At 49.1% G+C, this 15,448-nt stretch overlaps 1 protein-coding gene across 2 annotated transcripts in view; it reads left to right on the top strand.

Moving 5' to 3' along the window:
* Nucleotides 1-15,448, top strand: part of WDFY4 (WDFY family member 4) — a 240,722-nt gene that overhangs the window by 62,507 nt on the left and 162,767 nt on the right. The window contains exons 14-22 of one of the 2 annotated variants that reach the window (XM_087824106.1): nt 1,015-1,109; nt 2,001-2,214; nt 2,617-2,693; nt 3,686-3,907; nt 4,594-4,772; nt 5,983-5,985; nt 12,365-12,596; nt 13,698-13,843; nt 14,789-14,900. In XM_087824106.1, the coding sequence (XP_087680232.1) occupies nt 1,015-1,109; nt 2,001-2,214; nt 2,617-2,693; nt 3,686-3,907; nt 4,594-4,772; nt 5,983-5,985; nt 12,365-12,596; nt 13,698-13,843; nt 14,789-14,900 (1,280 nt within the window). The remainder of the gene's footprint in view (nt 1-1,014; nt 1,110-2,000; nt 2,215-2,616; nt 2,694-3,685; nt 3,908-4,593; nt 4,773-5,982; nt 5,986-12,364; nt 12,597-13,697; nt 13,844-14,788; nt 14,901-15,448) is intronic. The other variant, XM_087824105.1, reaches the window with a different exon arrangement.

Below are 15,448 nucleotides of genomic sequence, written 5' to 3' on the forward strand. Positions count from 1 at the left end.
GAGGGGACAACAGTCAGAAGGCCTGTGACATTGCAGAATGGTGCTGTGGGATGTTGGTGGAGTGCTGGAGCTCATGGAGCTGGGGCAACCACAGCTGGGAGGTTAGGAGTAAGGTGGGGCTTCGAGGAAGCCAGCTCGTGAGCCCCAAGGCCTGGGCGAAGCTCCAGCCAGGACAGGAGGGAACCCAGCATGGGAACACTCCGTGAGGGCCTGAGGTGCCCAGAGGCAGACTCAGGAAGTTCAGCTGGCATGAGGGGCAGCGGCTAAGGCTCTTGACAAGGACTCCTCTGTATCCTATGGAGGCCCTCCTATGGCAGCCCCTCCCTGAAACCACGTTTCCTGGACAGCTGCAGTGGGAGGGAAGAGAGAGAGGCACAGGGCAGAGAGGACACAGAAGACTGAAGGCAGAGGAGAGAAAGCTGCAGGAGGGAGGTCAGGAATCTCCTAACCTCCTGTGGCTGGGCCACCGCACCCAGGCCCCACCCCACAGTGTATGTGTGTGTGGGGGGGCAGTGCCCAGGGGTCACCAGCCTGCAGAGCCTCCGTGGGCTACAGGACCACGTGCAGAGGGCATGGAAGACAACTCTTCCGGCCTGCAGATGTGGGACTCGGGCCAGGCCAGCCTTTTTCTGCCTCTGGAGATGCAGCTGCTGGATAGGACAGTGCCACTGTGCTTACTTCGGCTAAATAGTAAATTCCACTGGAGACATAAAAAGTGTTTGACAAAGTTATTTTCCAACACATTTCTTTTCCTCCCAAGGTCCACTTGAGGCTCTAGCTAGTCACTGGTTATGTCTAAGGCACCTGACACATCAGAACTCATCAGCTGTTGGGCCTGGGTGCTGGGAGAGGACCGGCTGTTTCCCGGGGCCCGGTGAAGGGTCTCCAGGCAGAGGGAGGGAGGACTGCTTGGAGGGGCCGAGCACTGGGATGCAGGGAAGTGATCAGGTGCAGCTGGAGCAAACTTCTCTGTAAACTGGCTTCTTCATTTGCTTCTCTCGCCGTGGTATCCAGACAGTTTCTAGGTCTTGGAGCTCCCCCGCCTCTGTTAGCTGCGATGAAACTCCCCAGGTCATCCTGTGTGCATGGAGGGGCTTCCGGATGCTCAGGTGAGGACAGAGGGAGGGACAGGGGCAGGTTAAAGGGAATTAAGAGAGAACATGCATTCCTTGTAAGGGCTCATTTACAACAAAGGGGAAGCAGACAGATTTAAGAAATGATTTTGCCTGCTGCTCAATGGCACCATTGAGGAAAAGCAGAGGGATCAGTGGTCCCCAGAGGGAGACCAGATCTCTAAAGAGAAGGGCGACACTTACCCCCATGTAAGACAGGCGATGGTGAGCAGGGACTTGCGCCCTTGGGCCAGGTTCCAGGACATCTGGAGTGCCCGGCGCTGCTTCTGGACCGTGGTGCGCAGTGCACAGCTCTCAGCTCGGGGGCTGTGGGGTTCAGGAGGCCAAGCTCTGGGCGGATCCTCGTGTATTAGGCCTGAAACCTGGAGGACACTGGTCCAGGGAACTAGCTTGGAGAGAAGAAAGCTGTGGACACACTCAGTGTGAGGCCACCTGAACATTGAGGCAAGGAGCTCCAGTTGGAAAGCAGAAATAAGAGGTCAGGCTCAGGCTGGCGGCCAGGGGTGGAGACAGGAGCTTTCGAGGAGACAGGCTGCTGTGAAAGAGAGTGTGGAGGCCGGGGAGCCAAGGCAGAACCTCAGTGTGGTGCCACTGGGCAAGCCAGGGACAGCAAGGGAAAGAGGGGATGTACTGGAACTAGAGGGAGAAGTTTCTAAGAGGAGCAGGCCGTCACTGTAGTTCACTGTTACCCAAATCAGCAAAGAGCCCTGGCATGAGGGCCTGGGAGAGCGGCCCTCACAGGGGTTAGGAAATAACTTCATGGTAACTGCGGAGCCTCCTCCGGTCTGTGATAGAAATGTTGAGGCTTCTGTCCGAAGAGGGAGAAATGTTTCGAGTGAAGATGCATCTCTTCTCTTGCTGCCTCAGGGTCACAGGCTGTGCCCGCAGGAGCCGCCCAGGATGCCAGCCCACGCCCAGCAGCCGCGCAGGCCCTCAGGCCTCGGCTGTCCCGGAGCTCCACCACTGCCCTGCAGACGGCACTGAGCCTCATCTCCATGACCTCCCCGCGCAACCTGCAGCCTCAGAGGGCTGCCCTGGCTCCGTCCTTCGTGGAATTTGACATGTCCTTGGAAGGTTATGGGTATGACAGGCTTTCGCATATTTAAAATATACTTAATTTCCCAGTGCCTCAGATGAATTATAATGTTGATTACAAAATTATAGTTCCAATCAGCATTCCCCACTCCGCAGCGAACTGGATCCTGCACACCCCGTCTCCTCAGTGGCTTCTCAGGGGCAGCATCCCCAGCTACACAGGCCAGGACCCTCTCCTTCCCCTGGCACATCTGCATTCTGGAATGTTCTCTCTTCTAGACTCCAGTTTGGATTCCTTTTCTTAGGGCGTGGTACCAACATCAGCCACTTTCTGTCCCTGGAGTCTCATGGTCTAAGAGCAAGTGAGGCCCCTGCAAAAGACGAAGGGAACTTGTCACAGCCAGAGCCCACTTGTGGGTCACTAATCTGAGACACTTTCTTGTTCCAGGTGTTTGTTTATCCCGACCCTGTCTACAGTTATGGGAAGCAGCACTGAGTACTCAGTCTCTGGGGGCATTGGGACAGGTAGGTGCTTCCTGGGCTTAGCTCGCTGGCTCCCTTCCACTGCCCAGGGAGTGAGGTCTTAGCAAGCCTCGATTTCAGATTCCTCTTGGCACGTCAAGGAAGCGTGGGCCTTCCTCTCAGTCCTGTGTATCTGTGGCTGAGCTGTCCTTCCAGTTTGTCCTGCCTCTCTTAGGGTGTCCTGCTCACTGCATATCCCCAGGGCCCCGCCCATGGCTCTGAATGGAGCAGGGGCTCAGCTAGGCCCCTGAGGTCAGTGGGGGACCTGGTGGCTGAGCCTGGGCTGACTCATCTTGTCAGTGACTGACTGAGGCTGAAATGGGCACCTCGCCCCTTCCACGACTCTCTCTGGAGATAAACATGAGGTCCCCATTGATGGCCGCTTAGGAACAAGCCTGACCTTGGCTCAAGTATGGGATCGGCCCGGGCCTGGGCACGCTTTGCGCAGAGCTGTCCAGCTGAACACCAGGCCCCTGTGTCAGGAGAGCCAGGGTTTCTGCTCGTTCAGTGAGGACAGCAGGCCCCACCCACACTGCCAACCCTGCTCTGAGGAGGGAGGGCATGGATTTCCTCAGAGCGCAGCACTGTCCCCGTAAGGTTCGCCCTCTGCCCCATGTAGCACACTGCCTGGCTTAAGTCAGCTGATCAGTGAGCCAGATGGCGGTGGGTCTCAGGGCTGTGCCCCCTCTCTGGTCCCTTGGTGTCAGGTCTTAGGGCTGTGCCCCTCTCTGCTCCCTTGGCAAGGCAGCATGGAATAATAGGTGGGACAGAAGTAGAAAGAGTGTTTGAGGATCCAGGCTCAAGTCCTGGCAGGAATATGACTTTTCCTGAGAGATGAGTAAGGAGACAAGAGTGGGCTCTCTGTAAAGTGGGCATGAATCAGGGCACAGCGCTGGCACACAGTAGGGCCATGCCTGGTGAAACCTGAGCCACAGGAGACTAGATGAGCTTCCACAGCAGGACAAAGCCTAAGGGCACTTGTGTTCTGGCCACAGGTGCTGCTCGGTCCTTCCCTCCACTGGGGGGCCTGACCTTCTCCTGCTGGTTCCTGGTCAGCAGGCACAGCCTGGTCACCGAGAGCCACCCGCTGCGCTTCCTGACCCTGGTGCGCCACCTGGCCCGGACTGAGCAGCCCTTTGTCTGCTTCTCTGTCAGCCTCTGCCCAGAAGATCTCTCCTTGGTTGTGTCTACGGAAGAGAAAGAGTTTCAGCCACTGGGTGAGGTGTTGGGAACACCTGGGGAACACGTGGGGAAATGGGGCAAAGTCCGCAGCTTGGGCACAAGAGCCCAGGAGCCTTAGCCACGTTCAGTAGTGCTGGTGGCAGGTCCTGGCTCTGCCATCACATCCTGGCTCTCTAAGCTCACTGTGTGTGATGGCTCTAAGTGGCCTGAGGTGGCCAAGCTCAGTGTATCCTGTCCTCCTTGTGGGCCCTGAAAGTGTCACTGCTTCACAGGGACACATGGGAAGGCCCAGAGGACGGCTTGGCATCTTTCACACACAGCACAACTGTCCTTCCCTCACTCCCACTAAGGACTTTGCCAGCAAATGTGCTGCACTGTGGAAGCAGTCTGGTGGGGGGTAGACCTGGAGTCTGACTCCTAGGTTTGAGCCCTGGCTGTGTGACTTTGGGCAAGTTACCTAACCTCTCTGTGCCTCAGGATGGCAAAATGGGAATCATGATAGCACCTACCTTACAGGGTTGTCATGAAAATTAAATGAGCTAGTATCAATAACAGTCGTCAAAACAGTGCCTGGCACAGAGCAAGATCTCAGCAATGACAGCTGCTGTTATCATTGTTTTATAGGTTGGACATGGCTGGCTCCTCTGGCCAAGGCCCTGTCCTCCTGGGGTGTTGCAGCCTTACGCCACATGCGAGGCCTGGTGTCTGTTCTGTCTTCCAGATGTGATGGAGCCTGAGGATGAGTCTGAGCCCTCTGCGGGACGCCAGCTTCGGGTCAGGTGTGGCCAGCTGCTGGCTTGTGGACAGTGGCATCACCTGGCTGTGGTTGTCACCAAGGAAATGAAAAGGAACTGTACTGTGTCCACCTATCTAGATGGGCAGGTCATTGGCTCAGCCAAGGTGAGATGGTCCCCAGCTGTGCTTGCTCCGCCGCCGAGCCTCGGGGTCCCACCACCCTGGGAGGTCTCGGCTGAGTTCTGTGCTCTCTTGGCAGCGGGGATGGTATCCAGTGAAACCCCCTTGCTGCCCAGAACACTCAACTGAGCTCAGGCATGAAAGGCATCTTCACAAAATGGAATAAAGGCCACACAACTAGGGCAGAGGGTAAAACGTAGGAACAGGAATAGCTGTGACTGCTCCGAGCATAAAAATAGTCGTAAGAAAATACGTCTTTAGAGTGAAGAAAACAAGACTTTTTACATTTAAGGTATGAATTGCACAGGGAGGTCTGAGCAGGGCCGCAGGCTAGCTTTCGTAAGAAGCTTCCCGGTGAGTTGATGGAGCTGGTCTGGATTGTGCTGCACTGAAGGGCGAGGTGTGAGGACCCGACATGTTGCGCCAGATTTAGAGCAGGAGTGGCAGGACAGGACGCACCCCTGCTAGAGAAGGGATGGATGGGGCACATCTAGAGAAAGCATTTCATCACTGTCATTTAGTCATCAAGGTCCTGAGGTTAGGGCGAGGAGCCAGGAGACAAGGGGCCTGACCTTCATGCCGGGCTCCAGCCACTGCCAGCGGTCCCCATGGAAGCCAGGGAGCGAAGGGGCAGGAAGACCACAGGGCGGGTTCCAGGAAGAGCACCTTAGCCTCGCTGCATTTCCCAGTCGCAGGGAAAGTCTCCCCGGCTGCAGCCCAGATCAGTGACTGCGGAACCTCTGTGTGTGTGGGGGGGGGGTAATTTAGTAATGGTTTCAAAGTCTCCTGGGTGACTCTAATATGCAGCCAGAATGGTGAACCTTAGATTAATAGGGTTTCTCAATTTCAACAGTATTGACATTTGAGGACAGATAATTTTTTGTTTTGGGGGCCTAGTCTATGTATATGAGGACCTTTAGCAATGTCTGTGCCCTCCCTAGATGCCATGGTATGCCCCTCTCCCCAGAACGACACCAAAAATATCTCCAGACATTTCCAAATGTCTGCTCTGTGTGTGTGTGTGTGTGTGTGTGTGTGAGAGAGACAAAATTACCCAGGTTGAGACTCATTAGGTTAGAACAACCTAAATTCTATAGAACACCTAAAGATGAATTCGATGCTACCTTTGGGTAATTATCTTATAAAAATAAAAGGCACTGGTAATCAGAAAGATTCGGCAAGAGAATAAGAAAAGCAGGTTCTCCAAAACATAAAGTCAGCTTTTTCCTCCAGTCATTATCAATACTAGCCCCTCCTTCCTCCCTCCCTCCCCCCATTAAATATCTACTGAGCACTTACTATGTGTTAAGTACTATTTCAGGTGCTAGAAATTGTCCACGCCCACCAGTCAGATACCTCCAGGAGTGTTCATATAGTACAAAAGAAAAGTGAGATTTATTAAGCTTGCTGTAGCAAGAGGTCCCTTACCCCGTAGGTTAACAAGGAGTCGGGAGGGGCTTATATAGGATTTTGGCAGGATTTTTCAGGAGGGTTCGAAAGAAATAACGGCCAGTCTGTTCTGGATTGGGTGCTGTCAGAAAGAGGCAATTTGGTGCCTGTGTGTGTTGAGCACTTTTACCAGGAAGGAGGAGCGGGGCAAGGCTGGGGCTGTCTGGAGAGGAGGCAGCAGTCCCCCATGTTGGCAGCTGGGCGGTGTTCCCTTGGCGGTGCATGGAGCCTTTGCTTTCACCTGCTGAGGCAGGATTACAGGGTGGGCTCCTTCTGGCCCTTTTTCAGACACGTTGCTTTTCGGTCTTGTTTCGCAGACGAGGTTGGTATTCTGTGAGATAGCTCATGTGTCTTGAGGCTCAGAGGGGCGTCCTATGATATTGGTCCTCGCTTGCACCCCGCCAGGCTGGCCCACAGCCGGCACGCAGTGAACACTGGTGAGCTGCTCTGAGTTCCAGCCACAAGGAGTAAGGTGGGCAGGCTGACAGTGTAGACCAGTGAGCTGGCACGTGGGTGAGCCCCAGATCCCACAGGCGCACCCACCCAGACGCAGTCGCAGGGCGGTGGGGAGTGGTAGGGCCCCACGGACTGCGCCAGGTACCCCAGAATGTTCCATGGAGAGTGGCCAGGGGCCAAGACTGACAGAGTTGAGTTTCCAAAATGATCTCAGCAAGTTCCTTCACGAAGAGTAAGTGGAATTTAACTGGATAAAAACATAAAGGTGTTCAGGTGCAATTGCCTGCTGGGTAAGAATATGGGAGAGCTTGGGTTGGGGATGGCCCAGCTTAAGAGTTGTTCTCAAATGTCAGAGCCTTTGTTTTAATTTCCAAGGAAAGATAAGCTAAATTTAGAAGGTAACACTGAATTGAACAAAATAGTATGGGAGCAATTTGAAACATCTTAAGCGTATAAGTCAATCTGAGTGGTGCAGTGAGAACACACAGCAGGAATTTAGGAAGAAAGGGGCGGCCGGGCTGGGAGGGGTGGCGGAGCTGCAGCCGGGAACAGAGAAGCCCGCCCGGAGCGTGGGACCCCAGAGCAGCACAGCAGCCACACTCCAGGCAGGCCTGGCGCCTGAAAACGTCGTCTTTTTTATTTGAAAACCTCATTTAATTGGTAGGGAAAATATTTCTGAAATTATATGTGCTCTCCTTTAGAAAATAAGTATTTATGTACATATTCATAGATATAGTGAGTTTATAGTCCTTATAAAAACAGTATCAATGTATTTTGAAATAACTAAAAAATAAAGGAAAGAAGAGAGATTACCTGTATTCCTTCTATCTTACCATAGTTTGTAGTTTCTTTTAAGTTTTTCCCTTAAAAAATAGTTGTGACTTTATTACACAGAAAATTTTAAATACTACTTAGTTAACTTATAGTATTATTTTAAAAAATTATCCACATGGACTTTGAAATTACTATTTTTTAATTTGTGATAATGTATTAACTATTTTTCTTTTATTTTGTTGACATTTTAATTGAGATAATTGTAGGCTAAAATGTAAGAAATGATAGAGAGAAGACTTGGTACCTTTTACCCAGTTTCCTCAGATGCAAAACTATAGAATAGTATCACAACCAAAATATTGACGTTGCTATTATCTACTAATTTATTCATATTTTCCCAGTTCTACTTGTATGTGTGTTCATGTATTTAGTTGCACAGAATTTTATCATAAGCATAGGTTCTTACACCTGCCACTGCTCCCAAAATACAGAACATTTGTCACCATGGGGTCCCTGATGTTGCCCTTTCACAAAAGCTATAGCCACAGCCTCATCCCACCACACTTCTCCCCCATCCCTGTCCCTAACCTTGGTGATCAGCATCTAAATTTTTGTCATTTCAAGGTGGTCTATCTATGGGGTAATATAGTATATACTCTTTTAGGCTTAGATTTTTCACTCGGCATAACTCTCTGGGATTCACCCAAGTTGTTGCATGTGTCAGTGGTTCGTTGCTTTTTATTGCTGAGTGGTATTCCATGATATGGATGCATGACCACTGAAGAACACCTGGATTGGTTCCAGTTTCTGGCTATTACAAATGAAGCTACTACGAACATTTATGTACAGTTTTTGAGTGTGAACTTACATCTTCATTTCTCTGAGGTGAATACCTAAGAGTACAGTTGCTGGGCCTACGGTAATTACAGGTTTAGTTTCATAAGAGACTGCCAAACTATGCCAGAGTGACTGCTTCCCCATTTTACATTCCCACCAGCAATGAAGGGGTGATTCAGTTCTTCTGCATTTGGTGTTGTCACTATTTTTTAATTAGCCTGGTGTGTAGTGTTTCATTTTAATTTAAAATTTTTTTCAATTAAAGTTTATATTCAATATTATTATGAATTAGTTTTAGTGCTACAGCATAGTGGTTTGACAACCATATACTTTACAGTGCTCCCACTAATATTTCCAGTACCCACCTGGCACTATGCATAGTTATTACAATATTATTGATTGTATTTCCTGTGCTGTCCTTTACATCCCCATGACTGTTCTGTAACTACCAAACTGTGCTTCTTCATCCCTTCACCTTTTCACTCAGTCCCCCTAACCCCCTCCCCTCTGAACTCTGAACACCATCAGTCTGTTCTCTGTATCTATGAGTCTGTTACTCTTTTGTTTGTTCATTTATATTGGTCTTTAGATAAGTGAAATCATAGGTTCTTTGCCTTCCTCTGACTGACTTATTTCACTTACTATAACACCCTCTAGGTCCATCCATGCTGTTGCAGGTGGTAAGATTTCCATCTTTTTTATGGCCTAGGTATTCCACTGTGTAAATATCCCACAGCTTTTTTATCCACTCATCTATTGGTAGGCACTTGGGCTGCTTCCATAGTTTGGCTATTGTAAATAATGCTGCAGTGGACACAGGGGCGCAAATATTCTTTAGAATTAGTGTTTGGGTTTCTTCAGATATATTCCCAGAAGTGGAAGTGCTGGGTCATGAGGCAGTTTCATTTTTAATTTTTTGAGGCACCTCCATAATGTTTTCCACAGTGACTGCACCAGTCTGCGTCCCCACCAACAGTGCACTAGGGCTCCCTTTCTCTACATCTTGCTAACACTTGTTGTTTGTTGATTTGTTGATGAAGCCATTCAGACAGGCCTGAGGTGATATCTCATTGTGGTTTTAATTTGCATCTCTGATGATTAATGACAGCGAGCATCTTTTCATATGTTTATCGGCCATCTGTATCTCCTCTTTGGAGAAGTGTCCATGTAGGTCCTCTGCCCAATTTTTAATTGAATTGTTTGTGATATTGGTGTTGAGTTGTATGAGTTCTTCATAAATTTTGAATATTAATCCCTTATTAAATATATCATTGGCAAATATCTTCTCCCAATGGGTAGATTGTCTTTTTGTTTTGTTGAGAGTTTCCTTTACTGTCCCTTTAACATCTTGCAATGCTGGTTTGGTGGTGATAAACTCCTTTAGCATTTTTTGGTCGGGGAAGCTTTTTATTTCACCATCTATTTTGAATAATAGCCTTGCTGGATAGAGTAGTCTTGGTTTCAGATTCTTGCATTTCATTACCTTGAATATTTCATGCCTTTCCCTTGTGACCTGTAGAGTTTCTGATGAGAAATCAGGTGACAGTCTTATGGGAGCCCCTTTGGGTATCTTGCTGCCTTTAAGATTCTCTCTTTGTCTTGAATTTTTGGCATTTTAATTATGATGTGTCTGGGCATGGGCCTCTTTGGATTCTTCTAGCTTGGGACTCTCTGTGCTTCCTGAAATTGTGTGACTTTTTCCTTGACCAGGTTAAGGAAGTTTCCTGCTATTATTTCTTCAAACAGGTTGTCTATCCCTTGATCACCTTCTTCACCTCCTGGTACTCCTCTGATGCAAATATTGTTATGTTTCATTGTTGTTGTTTTCTTTTTGGATCTCCAATTGAGCATTTTTTTCTACTCTGTCTTCTAATTTGCTGTTTCTATCCTCAGCTTCCACTAATCTGCTGTTTTTCCCTTCTAATGTATTCTTTATTTCTGCTATGCCATTCTTAATTTCCTTCATAGTTTCCATATCTTTTCTCACGCTGTTGAGCATCCTTACAATCATTATTCTGAACTCTATGTTTGATAGATTGCTTATCTCCATTTCATTTAGTTCTTCTTCTAGAGAATTCTTTTGTTCTTTCATTTGGGGCTTGCTTTTTGGCTCCCCATTTTGGCTGCATGTTTGGGGTTGTTTTTATGTATTAGGTAGATCTGTTAGGACTCCCACTATTTTTGGAGGGTCTCTGGTGCAAGCCAATGTCAGATGCTGTTTGTGACTGATCTTGAGTACCCTGTTTGAAGTTTTCCACACACCACGGTTTATAGCTCCTTCTGCTGAGGCTGGACACATTTGGAAAGGACCAAGATGCTCACTGGACCAAGGTCTGCTTTTCCAAGCCCCAGTCCAGAAACAGATCAGGCAAAGACTCAAAGCACCCAGATATCAGCCTCTGCCTACAGACTGATTGTTATCTGTCTCTTAATAAGCCTCAGGTTGTTGACCACAGCAAGGCATAAACTGCACAGGGTGGGGCCAGAGGTTTTCCAACAGAGTGGGGCAATTGATTCCCCCACCCCAGGCAAAAGCTGCCTGGATGATAAAGATCTGCCTGAGGAAGATGTCCTCTGCTGTATGGGGGAATGACTCAGCAAAGGAATCCAGATGGCTGCTTTCTGAGCTCTATCCCCAGATATAGCACCCATGGATTTTCCTCACAGAGTTCCAGTTCACTTTGCCCTCCCTTCTCCTGAGCCCAAGGTGAGTGGCTGCACATGAAACTTTGAGTGTTGTCCTTTTAAGAGGGGGCCTGCATTTTCAGCCATCTGTCCCTGGCAGACAGAAACTCCCCTGCTTTTCACAGTCAGATGTTATGTGGGCACCTTTCTCAGTTCTGGTGCTGTTGGCTGGGAAGCCCAGCCTGGGGTTTAGACCCCATAGTCCTCAGTGGGAACCCTCCCACCCCCCCCAGCTGAGATCTCCCTTCAGACCTTCAGCTGCTGCCTGTGGGAGCCCAGCCAGACCTCTGTGCCTCTGCAGTTCCACCAGTCTTTATGTGGTCTCTACTTTTCCTCCTTGGTTATGAGGGTGCTCTCCAGCTCGTCTTCAGTTGCAGTTGATTATTCAGGATGATTTTTCTATATTTTAGTTGTAATTCCAGTTTGGTCCTAGAAAAGTGTCAGTATAGCTTCCACTCAGTCCCCCACCATCTTGGATCCCCCAGTTCTTCTTTTTCAGAAAAGAAGAATTGACCTATTTGTTAAGCCATTTGTTTAAGCCATTCCAGAGCCTGTGTTTTTTCATTTAAATTTTAGAGTTAGCCTTGTGTCTACAGAAAGCCTTCTGACATTTTGAAAGGATTGTGTTAAACCTATACATCATTTTGGGGAGGAATGACATCTTTACTATGTTGAGCCTTCCTTTCCAGGAGCATGGCATGCCCCTTCCTTTATACAGTCTTCTCTGATTTATTTTATTATCCTTCTGAAATTTTCAGTGTACAGATTTTATACATGTTTTATTAAGTATTTCATTTTCTTTTGAGCAGTTGTGAATGGTATTGATTTTGATTTTAGTTTCTGCATGTTCATTGTTAGACTTACAATGCAATTGACTTTTGTGTGTCAATCATGTATGTTTCCTGTGAACTTGCTGAACTTACTAGTTCTAGGAGTTTGGGGTGTTGTGTGGTTATTTTTTTTTTGTAGTTTCCTTAGAATTTTCTACATGGACATGCCATTTGCAAATAGAGACAGTTTTATTTATTTCTTTTAAATCTATATGTTTAATTATTTTTGGCACATAAAGTTCATGTGTTCTATTGGACACGTAGGTTCTTGGTGGGGTGACTGGGACACAAAGATGAGCGTTTCTGTGGCTCTCAATATTCTTTTCAAATTTGGTTCCTAAGGCACAGTGTCGCTCTTACTCCCACCAGCATTTCATAAACTGCTTTGCTACAGTTTTCTCAGTTTTGAGAGTTATCTTTGTAATGTTTTTAGATAAAATAAATGTTTACTTTGAGAGAAGAATATGGTACCTCATTTTATATCCATATGTATTTTATTTGACTAACTCCGAAGTGAACTACCTCCCATCCTTTTCATTTTAACAGATGTTATACATTCAGGCCTTGCCGGGACCTTTCCTCTCGATGGACCCTTCATCATTTGTGGATGTGTATGGGTTTGTCGCTACCCCTCGAGTCTGGAAACAGAAGTCATCATTAACATGGCGTCTTGGCCCCACATACCTCTTTGAAGAGGCCATCTCAATGGAAACTCTGGAAGTTATTAACAAACTTGGCCCAAGATACTGTGGTAACTTCCAAGCTGTGCATGCCCAAGGTGCGGAGTGTTTGATTGATAAGGATCTTGCTGACTTCATTTTAAAACTAGACATCCATTTATTTATAGCATATTTATAAAGAGTAAACTCAGCACAGGTCAGCCATTAGGGAAGACCTCTGTAATTGGGTCATTATGTATTTACAACGCAACAGAAAATGTCACAAAAAAGGAAATGACAATATCCTTCATCTTTCAACTCCAAAACACGTAATGGAGGAGAGTGGGTGGGTAATACCATCAGCAAAGTGGGAGATGAGAGTGAGATAAATAAGACACATTCCTTTTAATGAAGGAGCTTTTTAACTAAAGTACACTGTTGTTTTCAATTATTAAACAGGCAGACAAAACATCCGCATTTTCATTATCGATCGCTGGCTGTTGAATAGGGAGCGCTGCTGTCTGCGCTCCGTCGAGTTAAGGGGTCAGCTCCCATCTGGAGGGAGTGATAAATGATCTGGGCACAGAGTCTGATGCGCAGTAACGAGCGGCTGAGAGCTGCTGAGCACTGTCTCCAGGCCCCCTGTCTTCTTCAGACTTCCTTTCCTCTGGCAAACAGCACTGGCCAGGACAATGGGTCAGGTCAGGTCTAGAACCAAAGTTTCACTGACTCTCATTTTCACATGCTTCTCAAGTCACATACGTGCTTCTCCCTGACACAGGGACCAGGGCACTGATTCCAAGCAGGATGTTGCCCATGGACATGCAGCTCGTAGGAAATCTTAGGGCTTTCAGCTCAGCCTGTTTCTTTTCTTTATAAGTAAGCTTTCTAATGACTTATCATTTTGGTTTTGGGGAGCAAAGTTACACCCTTGATAGGTATTTCAAGCTTAGTAATTTCACACCTGGAATGCCTCTGTGTTATAGTGGTGTTAACGTTGTGAAATTTCTCCGTGATTTTTTATAAGTGTCAGAGAAGCTGAGGTAGGGGCAAAACATGAGACATAGGAACACACAACATACAAGCAACATACAGTGTAACAAGATGCGGACGTTTTCTCAGTGATTACTTTGCCATGCAGCAGGAGATATTTACTCTCTGAGGATGGTTTTTCTTTTCTGTACAATGAGACTAGAAGTGATTGAAGATGTGTTATTTAGGAGCGGATCCTGGTACAGAAGCGGTGCCCCTGGTTGCAGAGGAAAGGGTCTCCTTTGGCCTGCACGTAGCCAGCTCGTCCACCACCCGTGTCGCGGACATCAGAAGCACCTACAATGAGGTGGACAGCCGCCTGATCGCCAAGGAGGTACGCTCCCGGCCTCGCGCTGCCCCTTGGGGAGCCCCGTGCTCGCGGCCTCTCCGGCTCTTGGTGAATGCCGTTCATGCTTGCACGCGTGCAGGTGGATACACGCGGGAGGGCTGCCCTCTTCATTGTTAAATACCCTAGGGTCCCCACCCGTGAACTCCCCCGAAACGAAACCTTTGATTTGTAATGGCTCAGAGAAGACAGTAGATGCTCTTCAGTCTTCAGGGTAGAACAAGAACAAAAAGAATATTTAAAAACCTCTGCGACGCTGAGAACGCCATAGAGCTTCCCTTTCTGGGGTGCTACCCCCCCCCCCACAAACAGCGACCTTGCAAAACAGCAGGCAGACATGTCTGCAGCGAAGATGCCACTGACTCCCTGTTTCCTAAGTCCTGTGTGAAGAGCTCTCTTGCTCCCTGCCGGTGAACTTGGCTGATGTGTGTACATTCTCTCACCCTCACGGACAGAGCCCGTCCCTCAGCTGAAGAGGAGGAGTCGGGGCCGAGGAAGTGCCTCCCAGCAGCTCTTCTCCCAAGAGAGGAGGCCCGAAGCCCCATTCCCCGGGCTCCCTGAAACCCGGAGGCTGGGCTTGCAGGGACTGCGCAGCCCTAGCCCGGGAGCGAGGCCACGCAGGCCCTTGTGGCACGTTCCACCTCCAGGTGTCCGAGGAGCCTTCTTTCCCCGTTGGCTCCTCACCTTGAGCATGTGGGACATCAGTGGCACAATTGTGTAACCAAAGCTGCTCCCCTGATTAAGCCACAGTCCAGGAGCAGGACGCGGGAGCCTGAGTTTTGGTTTTGGCCCTCCTGACGTTGGCTCAGTTATTCACTCCCTGAGCGCCAGCGCTGGGCCAGGGCCTGGGCGCCTGCCCTCCGGGGACTTGTGAACGACGCCCCTTCCTTTCCAGGACAGTATCTCAGGACTAATCGTTGCCATTTTCTCCAGATGAACATTTCATCCCGTGACAATGCCATGCCCGTGTTTTTGCTGAGAAATTGTGCTGGCCACCTCCCGGGTCCTCTTCGAACGATTGGAGCCGTGGCTGTCGGCCAGCAGGGTATGTCAGGCCATGAGCTTTTGTTTGGGAAGGAAGGGCTGGTGGGCGGCGTCCCTTGTGCAGCCTGGAGTCCTGAGTGTGGTCAGGACAGAGTAGGCTGGGAGCCAGGGTGGAAGCCAGGGCGTGGAGGACACGAGCTGGCAGGTTAACCCTGCCAGAGTCGGCCTCCCACCTGGAATGAGGTCAGCTCACCTCCCGGCACCTGACAGTTCACAGTGAATGCAGCTGCTGACCAGGCTGGCATCTGTGCACAGCGGAGCCCCTATAGTGAGCACAGTAGGGCCTTTGCACCAGCAACTGTCAAAGCAGGGTGAGTTGGTGCAAGTACCCAGCCCCGCAGGATGTAGGGGCAGGCTGAGGGTCAGATGGCATTGAAGGCATCTGGCTCCTCCGGCACTCTGGGTGGAGCTGGAGGCGGTGGCCTGAAATCCCTGGGGTGTGGACACAGAAAGGACTCACATAGATCCTCAGTGAGTTAAGACTCAACGCCCCTGCCCCTCCTCCCAGCCTGTCCGTTTGCACAGGCCCCGCTGGCATGAGTGGAGAGG

Source organism: Miniopterus natalensis, chromosome 14, assembly GCF_054644295.1.
Source record: "Miniopterus natalensis isolate mMinNat1 chromosome 14, mMinNat1.hap1, whole genome shotgun sequence".
NCBI classification, from domain to species: Eukaryota; Metazoa; Chordata; class Mammalia; order Chiroptera; family Miniopteridae; genus Miniopterus; species Miniopterus natalensis.